Source organism: Tinamus guttatus, unplaced genomic scaffold, assembly GCF_059628265.1.
Source record: "Tinamus guttatus ecotype Peru unplaced genomic scaffold, ASM5962826v1 Tinamus_guttatus_pri_ptg000307l, whole genome shotgun sequence".
Classification (NCBI taxonomy): domain Eukaryota; kingdom Metazoa; phylum Chordata; class Aves; order Tinamiformes; family Tinamidae; genus Tinamus; species Tinamus guttatus.
In genome coordinates, this window is record NW_028288841.1 from 810,819 (window position 1) to 822,865 (window position 12,047).

Here is a 12,047-nt window from a genome sequence, read left to right on the forward strand (position 1 = left end):
CTAACTGCAGATATGCAGCCTCGCCGCTATCATGAAACATGATCCCACCCTGCTCTCTGGCCAGATGTTGCTTAGCAGCTTTGTGTGATGAATTATTGACCTCGCAGGAAGAAGGGTAATGTTGACATGAGGTTCAAAGGTGATGTTTGTATGGAGCAGCTGGCTGTGGGTATCTCTGTGACTGGCTCCCCTGTCCAAGACTGCTTCCTTCAAGGGCCTGGGAAATTAGCACAAGCTAATTGGGGGTCAGAAGCTTCTCTGCAATTCCCCTCCCCTGTTCTTGAGTGATGCCTTCTAAATATTCTACTCTTTCCTCATCCTCTTGTCTGACCATAAGGAGCATATCTGCATAGTCATATTTCCTGGTGGCACGGGAAGACTGAGAGTTCAGTCCTGCAAACATCTGCAGAGCAGGGCCATTCCTATGGCTCAGGAGCAGTGATACCATATTCGCACTTGGGTCTTTCCCAAAATTACTCCTGGAAATATCAAAGAAGTTCATCTCCCTTTAGTTTAATAGGATTGGCAGACACTGGCTCTGTGAGATGGAAACAAGGCTGACTTGGCTCTGATGGAATTTTGTTTCCCTTCTTCCTGAGGTGCCTACTAGACCTTGCTGTGGTGCCGTGAAAGGAAAGGGGAGTCTTCAGAGTACCTGCTACTACCAGACATCCTCAGCACTAGGCTGGTACCATGGCATTAAATCCCAAAACCACTCGCACAAGTTGCTGCCAGTGGTGCTGTATCTATTATGTCTTAGTGCTGAGGTGGTGCTGGAAAGGTTTGTAGCGTGTATCAGCATGGGAAGCCAGGGCCCTGCGGTGGCCTCAGGCGATGCCCACTACTAAATGCAGTAGAAACCAGGACAAGGAGCTCTACGATGAACAGTTATGCACTGGAGACACTTCTTCTTAGCCTCCAGCAGGCCATAATTAGCTCCTGCCCTAGATTCCCACCCCATTACTCTCAGCAGTCCTGCTTTGCACGTTCGTGCATCTTTTCAACGCTTTTGTAAAGGCCTTTTGCTCAGTATCATGTGGCAGTGAATTTCACAGGTTAAGACTGTTCTCATTTAGAAAGGCCCTGATTGGAGACACTCTCAGCTCCTTCCACGGAGAGAAGAGGAGCAAGAGCAGTGAAGCAAAGCCAAGGAGGGAGTGGCTGTGGACAAGGTGGCGTGTTGAGAAGGGTTTGATGAATGTGCCTTGTTTCCAAGTCTGCTTTCTGAGGTTTTCATGAGTTCCAGATGCACAGCCTGACGAGATGACTCGAATGCATTCAGCAGGCAAGCGCTTGAGCCATGCAACTTTAGGGGGGCTTAATTTTCCCTTGTATATGTGTAGGTAGCTTGTGTGCAGAGGACACAAACAGCATCTGCCTGAACTAGACCTGACTGCAAACGGGCTTTGTGCAAGTCCAGCCTGGCCTCCCAGCACCTTGGACCGCCTTGGCCTCAGCAGCTGAGCAGAAGGCAACAGGCTGGTGCATGATCCATTGCACATGGGTTTGCGCCTTAGCAAATCCGTGCAGCTGTCTGAACCCAGGAGCTTTAATGCAGCTACGGCTTCCCTATGTCTGACCGGGTGATGGGAGCACACAGGGAATGGCCACAGCCACCAAGAATGTGGGCATTCAGGGAGAGGAAGGTCTCTGGTGACGTGCAGGACTGTAGCCTCATGATTTGCCAATCAGCCCCAGTGCATGCAGGCAGGGATCTCTGCCTTGGCACTGCCAGCTCAAGCCCTTCTGCTGCAATTCCTGCTGAGCAGTGGGCTGTAAAGGGAGTTTATTGAGAGGGAATGGAAATGCTGGCAGTTCAGGCTTGCATCGTGCATGCAAGCAAGCAGTTGGGGCCAAGCGAATGACAGGCATAATGGGGAAGAAAAATTGTTCTTGGAAAGCTTCTAGTTTGGCTTGTGGGAGGAATTAACCATTTGAAAATGTAGGGTTCGATGATGCTTATGCATAGATATTTTATTTGCTCATAGAGGCCATGTTTTTCCAGGTTATTGTTAATTTTCTGTTTCCTATGAAGATTTAGATCGTGTTCCTTGTCACAGCAGAGAACTAGGCACATTGCCCTAGTGGAATACATCCCCTTGCCTCAATTGCCTTTGATATATTAAATCTCTCTGACACTGCCTCAGCCTGGTACTAAGTGGAGACTTACTGAGGGCATGCACGGGTTTAGAAAGAACCATTGAACACTTTGTCCAAACCAGACACTGCTCTGGGCCCCGTTGGTGATGCTGTGACATTTGGCACAGTGCTTGAGGCAGCTGGATTCTTTCTTTCCCTCTCTGCATGGTCTGCTGTGAGCTAAGCTTATGGCTTATGGCACTTGATTAGCATTGCCCTGTCTGATCTTTGACTCAGATTGGCTAAACTGGGACAAAAAAAACCTTTTCTTGGAAAATGAACTCTGAGCCTTCCCCATCTCCAGGAAGGAGACAGCCACATAGCCATGGGCCAGCTGTGCCAAACCCAAATGTCTGGGTACAGCTACTAACACCATGACAGTGCAAGAGGTGCCATCTGCTTTAATGACGCTTTATAAAAATTAAGGAACTTTCCTGTACAGCTTATTCTTGTTGGCAAAGCTGAGTTTATCTCCCAGGACCCCGAGCATGCTGTAGTTTTTAGTGGTTGTAAAGCATCTCCAACAACTGGCTCTCTGTAAATCACAGTCACTTCTGCAACCAACCATTTATAGTCCCTGCAATGACTTACTTGGGTATGGGGAGCACTCCTTAAATTGAGTCATCTGGCTAAAGCCTGGGCAGACTGGATCTTTTGGGAGTTGATTCTGGGCAGTCTTCCGTTAGGGAAAACAGAGGGGAAAAAAAAAAAGTAATAAAGCCAGGAAGAAAATAATCTTCTCCTGCACAACATGTATGACACATGAAGGGTAAGGAGGCAGTACAAATCTAAACTAGTGCAAGAAGGTTCAAACCCAATCTCATGTCAGGAGCTTAATGTTCTTTTTGAAACAGCTTAAAAATAAATACATTTAATGATGTCCTCTTAAATCTCTTAGCCGTCTTCATGGCTAGAATCTGAGTGATTTTGTATAGCGTGTGGAAGGAGTTGGCTGCACACCCATTAATGCTAAATAGTGTCTCAGCTCTAGTGCTAACTGCTGGCTGCAAATATGAAGTTCTGTGATGTGCTGCGTTTGTCGTGCAGGCACGATGAGCGGAATGCACACACCGAGTGCTACAACAGCCTGCTGGGAATTGCCTCTCGGAAGGGCCCCAGTGAGGGTTTGCACACAGGGTCCAGTTACTTTTGCACTGACTGGAAGTACTTGCAGGCCTAAGATGGTGAAAAATGCACCTTTCCTTTTAGTTACTGTGAAATCTGTAAAAGGCATAATAGAACTGGACACTGGAGATTATACTCAGCAATGTTTCTTGTGTTTTTGGAGCTCTTTTGGCAGAGAACTTTCTTTTTCTAGTGATTCGGGGAAAAATCCACGTAACTGAATATTAGTCCCGTGCCCCCCGCTCCCATCACATGCCTTATGCAGTGCTGAATGGGAAGCCCAGATCCTGGCACGCAGGCTGTGTCAGAGCACTAATTTATCTAGCTCAGCCATGGCCTGGATCAAATGGACTATCCAGCAGATCCCAAGGGTCGGGATGAAGGAAGTGCTCATTGCAGACGGACCTTCTGAACACCTTCCATGGAGGAGGGAAGCATGACATAGGTTTAATTTACATCTCTGTGTTAACTGCAACTCCAGCAGGCTGTCAGAATGCCCTGTTTGGGTGTGAATCTTGCTTTCAGTGCTGTTACAAAGCATTGCAAGACTCCCTGTTTGCTTTCCTGGGACAGGATCTTTATTTCTCCTCTGATTGCTTCCTTTCATTCCAGTTCCACCCTGGCAACTGGACATCCTTGTCACTGGGGCAAGGGTTTATGTGTCCTGGGACAAGGAGTCATCAGCAGGTCATGTCCTGTGCTGCTGTGTCTGTCTCGACAGCCGGTCCGAAGGCGTCTGCTGTCATTTCTTGGCAAGGTGGCATTCCCTCCTTCACAAAAGTTGCCACAGCACCAGCAAGGCTGGGCTGAGACTTTCTTGTGAAAGTCGATTGCTTGTGTTGAACCAGCTCTGGATGGAGAAACCTGAAGTCTGGTGGCTCTTAGTGCTGGTGACACTTAGCACTGGAGGCTGAATGGCCTCTATCTGTCATTTGGAGTTTTATGGTATCTGTCTTCAGACATCCAGCATGGAAATGTTCACGGGCAGGGCGACAGCTTATGAGAAAGGAGCATTGCACCTTCTGAAAGCTCATGCCAAGGGTGCGTCAGGCTGCCTTTCCCCAGCAGGCTGGAAATTGCACACATTTAATGTGCTCCAGGCTCTCGGGTTGTCCATGTGCCTTTTGCCCCCAGATTTCTGTGTGCTGGGAGTAATTTGCACTTTCTGGGTAAATACACCCACATCCGACAGGTAGATGATGTGGCTCTGTGGCCGCTCCGCCTCTCTCCATAACATGCCAGAGGCACCACGTTGCAGCCAAAGATCCCAAGGTCCCAGGCAGCCGTGACTGTGCGGATCTCAGGGATCGGCCGTGCAGGGGGAGCAGATGTGCCTGTGGTTCTGGGCCCACTTCTGTACCCTGTGGCCTTGCATTTGCACACCCGGGTGTTCACCAGACCCGCTGCTGCTTCCGGCAGGCCCCGTGGGCTGGAATGGCAGCAGGACGTGCGCTCGCTCCTGCGGATGCCGCTTCCCCTCAACCCCTTTCCATACTGCATCACTTAGGACATTCATTCACGCCTGGAAGTAACATTTCCTGGATGTATCCTGTCCCCCCTCCCTGGGTTGTCCATGGACTGCTGCCATCCATCCAGCAGGGAGCATCCCTGGAAGAACAAATGCTTTTTGCTGTTGAACACGGTGCCATCTGTCAAATTAACCCACGTAATCTCAAGCGACTCATCAGCCCCTCATTACAGTGTGTTTCTTGGATAGCAGGCCACTGTCATTAGTGCCTGGCTGTCATTACCATCCAGTTGTGCCACTCAAGCCCTTGGTTGTGGAGAAGCTGCAAGGTGGTGGTTGCTGCTTGGGAGATGCTTAGCTACGTTATCAGACTGTGAGAACAAGGCTCTCCTGGTGCCCCTTTCCAGCTACACACCTGATTGCATTGTGCTGGGGCTTGAAAAACACTCCTTTTCCTCTTTTCTAGGAGCTTTGTACAACCAGGCAGCTCCCAAGGCTTTCTCAGAGGCTGGAGGATTCACCTCAGAAATCACTGCCCATAGTAACTCTTCTGATGAACATGTCTGGGAAGGAGGCACTGGGAGGCTTCATCAGCAGAGATGCCCGTTGAAAATGGTTGATAAGGATGGGGTGCTGGCATTTGGGGAGCACCATCACCCTTCATCTGACTTCCTGGGGTTGGCCTTAAGAGGCTTATCAAAAAAAAAAAAAAAAAAAGAGTAATCTGAGGAAAAGGGAAGTTCTGGGAGGAGGATAGAGGGATAGAGGCAGGTAGGGGCCCTCCATCAGCACCAGAGAGGTGGTGCATGTCCTAGCCAGATCCTGGAGAAAAGGAAGAAGGTGGATCTTTGCACTGCCATCACCACTGCCCTACTCCCTTGTCTCATCTTGTCCTGAAATGGTTCTTTAGGAGGGTGGCTGAAGAATCACTTTTAGGTGACCCTGGTGCTGCAAAACCACCTTCTCCCATATAGAAACATGTGTGGGCTCCTCTGTGTGAGCTGATGAGAGAGGAGGCTTGTCTTCCACTGCAGAAATGTTTCGTTTTGTGTGCGAGTCCTTCCTTGGGTAAGTCTTGTGTACATGTTCTGTCTTGCCCCGTGTACGTTTGCCTCGGAGGTGTCTTCCTCCAAGCTGCTTTTGTTTGCGGTTTTCCCCTTACCTTTGTGGGTAACCTCCTCATAGCACATCTCTCTTCAGCCCTCTCACAATTTCTGTGTGCCAAGAGGTGAGGGGAGGGGAGTCAGTTAATTCCTTGGTCTGGCCATTTGCAAAGGGCTACAGGATGGTAGAAAGCATGTAGCAGTGGAAAAAACCTGAGCTAAGCTTTCAGGCATCCCTGCACTGATGAGACTTGGTTCTGTCTGATCCAGCCAAGTTCAAGTCACTCGGTTCGTTTAATTTTTGCTGAACGAAACAGCTTTAAATCAGGAACACATGAGCCACCGACTGGAGCATTTGCATCTCTTCCCCTTTGGTGAGGAAGCAGTCCTAGGAGGCCCGAGCCTTACACTGCTGTTACTGGGATGTTTCTGGACATGATTCTATATTTGCCAAGTTCAGCAAGCCCTCTAAACGAGGGGATTTTGCAGCACCTGATCCCAAAACTCCCAATAACCTGTTGCAGCCTTTTAGGTGAGCTTGGCCACAAAGCAAACGGATGCATGTTTTCCCAACAATCCCATCCCTGTGGATGCACCTATGGAAGTGCCTTACACAAGCCTGTAGCAGCAGCGCTGTGGGGTGAAGGACACCTCCACTGGGGCACCTGATGGAATAAATGACTTGTCCAGGCTCCTCCTGGAGGGAGACACTGGCAGAGATGCGGATGAAGCCCTGATTTCCTGCTGGAGGAGGACGCTGGTACCTTTATTCTTCCCGAGGGCATCCAAGGTTAGAGAGATGCCAGCACCGCTCCCGTGCCAGGGACTCGCTCCAGAGCTGCACGTTCCCTGGCTCATGCTGGGGAGCTCTGTGTCCAAGGGCTGTTGTGTGCGGGTTGTGCCCGGGTTGTGCCCAGGCTGGCTGGCACCTCATCGCGCTCTCCTGCCGTGGGGGAAGGTGGTAGGAAGTGGCTCAGGCTCCGGGACACCCAGCGTCGCGTTATGTAGGAGGCTGCGGTGTTACCAGCCACAACAAGGATGGCACCTGGGTTTGTCACCCTGGGTTTGGCTCTCCAGGGAGAGGCGTAGAGGATTGGGATCTGCTTGGATCCTGATGCAGACAGCTGCCAGGTCGGGGGTTGGGTACCCTGCACGGTTCTTTTGGAGGCTACATCACCCGTCCCTGGCTGTGCCATTCAGAGGCCTCCTGCCCCTTGGCTTCGTTATGAAGCCCGATGCTCCAGAAAACGCTGTGGAGTGAGTGGAAGGCCCTTCTGTTCATCTGGATGCTGCTGTGGGTGCCACTCCGAATGGTGGGGGCACCCCTGGAGTGTAGCAGGGAATGGAGCATCATTCCCGAGAGAGCGAGCGGACACAGATGTCTGTGATGGACAACTACTGCTTTGCTGCCTCTACCCCAGTGGAGAGACGTGCAGAAGCAGACAGCTTTATCGAGACCTGGCCTGCAGAGTTATATATTGCCATCGTGCTCATCACCAGGATGGATATTGAAGGCAGAGCGTGGTGGATCTGCCCATGCCCGCGCTACGTGGGGATGCATCAAATGGGAATATGTTGTCCGCTTCCACATAGGTCTATTCTGAGTCTGTCCCCAGGCAGAACAGACTAAACAAACCATAACTGGGGCGAAAAATACAATGCAAGGAAACAAAAATGAGTAGGCCGTTAGCAAATAAACACTGGCATGTCCAAGCTGCTAATCATACAGCTGCGGAGGATGTAGGTCTGGAATAAAAACATTAATTTGTTTTGTAAATACTAAAGCATTTACCAAGCTTTGCATTTTAAGGCCGGCTTTCCTCCATCTTTCCTCCAGCTCAAACCCAAACTGGCATGTTCCCAGGATGAGCAAAAGAGGTCAACTCCAGCGTTCATCCCCAAGGGATGTGTTACCTGCATAGTGTGAGCTGTGTGTGGTGGGACAGGCTGTTGTTACTGCACGTTGGGGGTATGAGCTCCTCTTTTCTGTAACGTGACTGCTCGGGGCATCAGTGGTGTGCATGGGAGATGCCTGGGGAAAGGTCGAAAAGTGGCTTTTCCAATACTTTTTCTCTTACTTTTGCTTGTCCCAAGGCTGCTGTTCATCTTGAAAGGCTCTGTCCCCCTCGAACGTCTGACCAAGTATGTGCTTTGATGTCAAGTACCCACCAGAATGGGGCACGGAGGCCGCCCGGTGCTTCCAAGTGTGCCCAAGGGGCTCCAGCTCTTAATGCTGGAGTGTAAAGTGCAGAGATACTCATCAGTGCTCTGGGAGACAAACCTCAGCCGTGGAGATCTAGATGAAATGTGGCCTGCTATCGACACGAGAGAACCCCATCCAAACCCACTCACCCACAGCTGCTCCCGCAGGCTTCTTGGCAGAAGTTTGGAGACTTTCAGGCAAATCTGCAATGTCTCTCATATCTCTCAGGTCTCTCACTGATCCCTCGCATGCTGAGAAAGGTAAAGGCTGGGATTGTGCTGGGAAAGAAGCGCTTGTTTGAGATGTAATACAGTTATTTCAACATTTCTCTTCCAAGGTCAAAACACCATTTGGCCTGCCCTATAGATTAGGGATCCTGCAGATTAGGGAACGTTGTTCTTATCCATGGCTGGTGCATTTGTTTACCATGTTTTAAGCACAGTAAATCAAGTTGTCACTGCTCTGGATGGACAGAAGCCAAGGTGTTGTATGTGAGCAGAGCCTTGCTGGAGGACGGCTCCTGTGCTGCACTTGCTCCTCTACCACGTGGCCAAAAGCTGCAGACCCATCTCCCCTTCCTCTCCCCACGCGTGACTGTGTGGGGGATCTTCAGCCTTGGCAGACAGGACATTCAAGTGGTTTTGAGTTTTTTGGGGTGAGCTAGCGAGCCACAGAGCTGGTTTGAGGAGCAGAGGCATCAATGAAGCCCAACTGGTTACACATCCTGCCTCTTGTTTCACTTCCAGCTCTTCCCACCGAGGTGGCTGCATTTGCATTCACAAAGGATGCATATAAGCAAATCAACACGTGGTTCTGTTAGATTTTTTTCTTTCTTCTATAACATTTTAATTCAGCAAGTATGTATTGTCTATGTTCCTAGCTTTTTAGATGCACTAACAATGCTTAGTCGCAAGAGTGTAAATTCGTTTACTGAAGCCAAAAAACTTGTATTCCCAAATTGAAACCTTCCTATTAGAATAAAAAGTAGATTTTTGTGTTTGCTTTTAACTCCCAGAGGTACTCCCTTAGGTTTGAATGTATGTAAGCATGTAGATGCCAGAATTTCCACACTTTCTCACAACTGAATACAGCACACAAGAAAGTAAAGGGTCACATACTTGGTGATCTTCTGTATTAAATGTGATCAGTGTCTTTAGTACGGTTAAGTTTTTAGGTCTGGTGTGATATATTGATGCTCAGGATCCCACATCCTCCTCCTTTTTAAATGTATCTTTAGAAACATCCCTGCAATCAGCTGTTGTGCTTAGGTGGCAATGGAGCAAATATGTTCTCCGTTGGTCTGAACAGAGGTGCAAGGGCCAGAGCTGCTTAGATTGAGCTTTGCTTCCTTGAAATCAGTGTGTTTTTTACCTCCGTTGCTCTGCTTCTCCCAGGCAAGGCCTGGATGTGCACAGTGCCCATTCTTCACGCAGACCATGGGCCACAGCTCAGGAATCTCCCCTTGCTTTTGTGGTCTCCATGCCATGACCCATCCTTTGATAGGGTCAAATTCTCCAGCCGCCAACTGGGCCATGTGTCCCTGCCTTCACTATGAAACTGAGGCAGAAAGCTGAGCTGCAGTATTTGTTTGGATTCATCGCTGCTGTTGTCAGACTCTATTTTGGTTTTTGTTTGTTTGTTTGTTTTCTGTTGTTGTCGTTTTTGGGTTTTGCCTCTTGGATGTTAAAATCGAAAATTGAACAGGTTCAGCAGGCAGTGCCTGAAGGTAGGATTTGGCTTTGAGCAATGTGATCTCAATATCCTCTCTTAAACTAGATCCCACTCCATGTCTCCTGGGTGCAGGTATTTTAATGGCACAGAGCCTGTCTTAGGGAAACGGGGCTGTGTTTCTGCAGTCAGGTCTGAGCTGTCACTGTGACCACAATGCACTGACTCGGCACTCATGGCACACAGCAGAGAAGAGCCCAAATCTAGAGAAGTCGATTGCTGTGGCCATCAGCAGCCCCAGAGATCTGACTCTTGATTTCGGGATCTTCCAGTGGCTGGCTCCACGGTTTTAAGCAAGGATTTTAAGGCTGATCCCTTTAGACGTAGAGCTCTGAGTGTTGTTTCCCCTTCTGATGAAAATGGCTCTTACTGCTCTAATTTGTTCCCTACTGTAAACACTTTTTTCCTCTGTGAATGTAGTAGGGCTAGAAGTGCTTCCTTTTTTTCCTGAGTGTGAAACTCCATATAGCTGGTGCCCCCCAGTTGATTTTCGTGTGTGCTTCAGGGCCAGGTGGGCAATTCACATCCCCTTATGCTAAGCTCAAGCCCAGAGCTCCTCCTTACCCCATCGTGTTTAGAGTTTACTTGAAATATCAGCTAAGAGAAAAACCTCCCCTTTAAAGAGAGGTGCCCTAAAAACTGTGTCTTCCAACAGAACAAATGAAGCCCTTCCGCACACGTCCTCTGGGAGTCACAGGCTACAATTAACACCCAGACCAATCATTTTGAGTAGCCAGGCACCAGAATTTTTTTTTTTTTCTCTTATTTTAGGTCTTCGTGCAGACACAACAGGAAGCGAAGCTAAGAGTTTGAGACAGCGGTGTGGGGATGAGTGACAGTGTCAGGATTAACTCCTTGGGTACCTGCAGGGTGCGTAACCTCTCTCCTCCCTCCTGGGCTGGTGGTCTCCAGAGTGCCAAATCTCTGGCATTGCTCTTCAGCATATAGGAGCAGGGGTCTGGAGCCTGGAAAATCCCTGCAGGTTCAGTCTCCCTCCCTAAAGGAGCTGGGATTCCTCAGCTCCTCACTGTGTCTTGGCCAAAATCCCACTGATGTGGGGCTTCCAGTCATCCCCTCAGCTTGGCACTTTGAGCATCCCATCCCGGGACACCAGGACAGCCAGGGGTGCCAAGGAAGGTCACCAATGCTTTGGATAGCAGTATTCACAGGGTGTTTATGCTTTCATGGAAAATATTTCACCTGACGTGTTTTAGGACTTCATTTGTCTTTTTCATGACTATGTCACACTGGCAGCTGATAGTCCTTAACTAATGCATCTGGGACCTCCTGCCATTTCCAGCAGCAAAGTAGCAGAAACTGCTAAATTCCGACACTACTAATTTAATATTGTTGCATCTGCAGTTTTCCCATCCATGGCAAAGCCTTGATTTCCCTGTTTGATACTTCAGTCTCCCCCTGCCATGGTGATCGCTCTCAATATTATGTCCGCCATCAGTTCTGTTCTATTTTTATGTTAAGCTTATTCCTCAAGTATTGATCCCAAAGCCAATCTTTGAGATATATTCACTAGAAATTCTCTTCTGATCAATATTTCCCCTTTCTAGTGCGGCTTGCTTTCCAGTTGCCTCTGTCCCTTACAGTTCCTGTTTTAAACTTTAGTTTTAAAAATATTTCCTGTGTTATATCTCATGCTTTACTAACATCTGGGTAAAGATCTACTGTATATTTCTGTGTACAGAAACGGTGGTTCAGGTTGCCTTGGTATGATCTGCATTTAGCAAATGACATGTGGCATTTGATTTCCCTTTCCAATCACTGCCACATCTTTTAATTGTTTTCTTTCCTTTAGACTGTTTTCTAGGCTTTTGGTAATGCTGATGTCAGACTAACAAGCTTGTCAGTGCCTGAATCCTGCCTCCTAGCCAAAGTGTAAAATTCAGGCGCTGGATTTACTGTTGTGGTCACACAGAACCACCATCCATAACTAAGAGGCTCTGCAGCCAGGACTGCAAATTCTCCCTAGTGCTTCCAGAGCCCTGTGGGCATGAGCCAGCCTGTCCCTCACTCGCACGTGACTGATTGTCTCCATAATCAGCTAATGCACCTAAATATTCACAGCTTTTAAATCCATTCCCTTTTCCAAAGGGAGCTGGCAAGTCAGTTAAACCCCAGATCCTACAGTGGTATTGATGTCACGCAGCCGCGAGATAATAGCTTTGTTTTTGATGGAAACAGTACTAAAATCTGGGCCGTGGGAGGAAAAGAGGGCGGGAGTATGTTGCCTTTTTAAGCTCCTAAGGGGAGCCTGAAAGCACCAGTA

At 48.7% G+C, this 12,047-nt stretch overlaps 1 protein-coding gene across 2 annotated transcripts in view; it reads left to right on the forward strand.

The window, feature by feature from the left end:
* The window catches only part of CHST13 (carbohydrate sulfotransferase 13), a 31,187-nt gene that overhangs the window by 9,537 nt on the left and 9,603 nt on the right, over positions 1–12,047 (forward strand). Inside the window, exon 2 of one of the 2 annotated variants that reach the window (XM_088528186.1) lies at positions 5,199–5,306. The exons of the other annotated variant lie outside the window; for it this stretch is intronic. Within the exon in view, the coding sequence (XP_088384312.1) occupies positions 5,199–5,306 (108 nt within the window). The remainder of the gene's footprint in view (positions 1–5,198; positions 5,307–12,047) is intronic. 2 annotated transcript variants of the gene reach the window in all.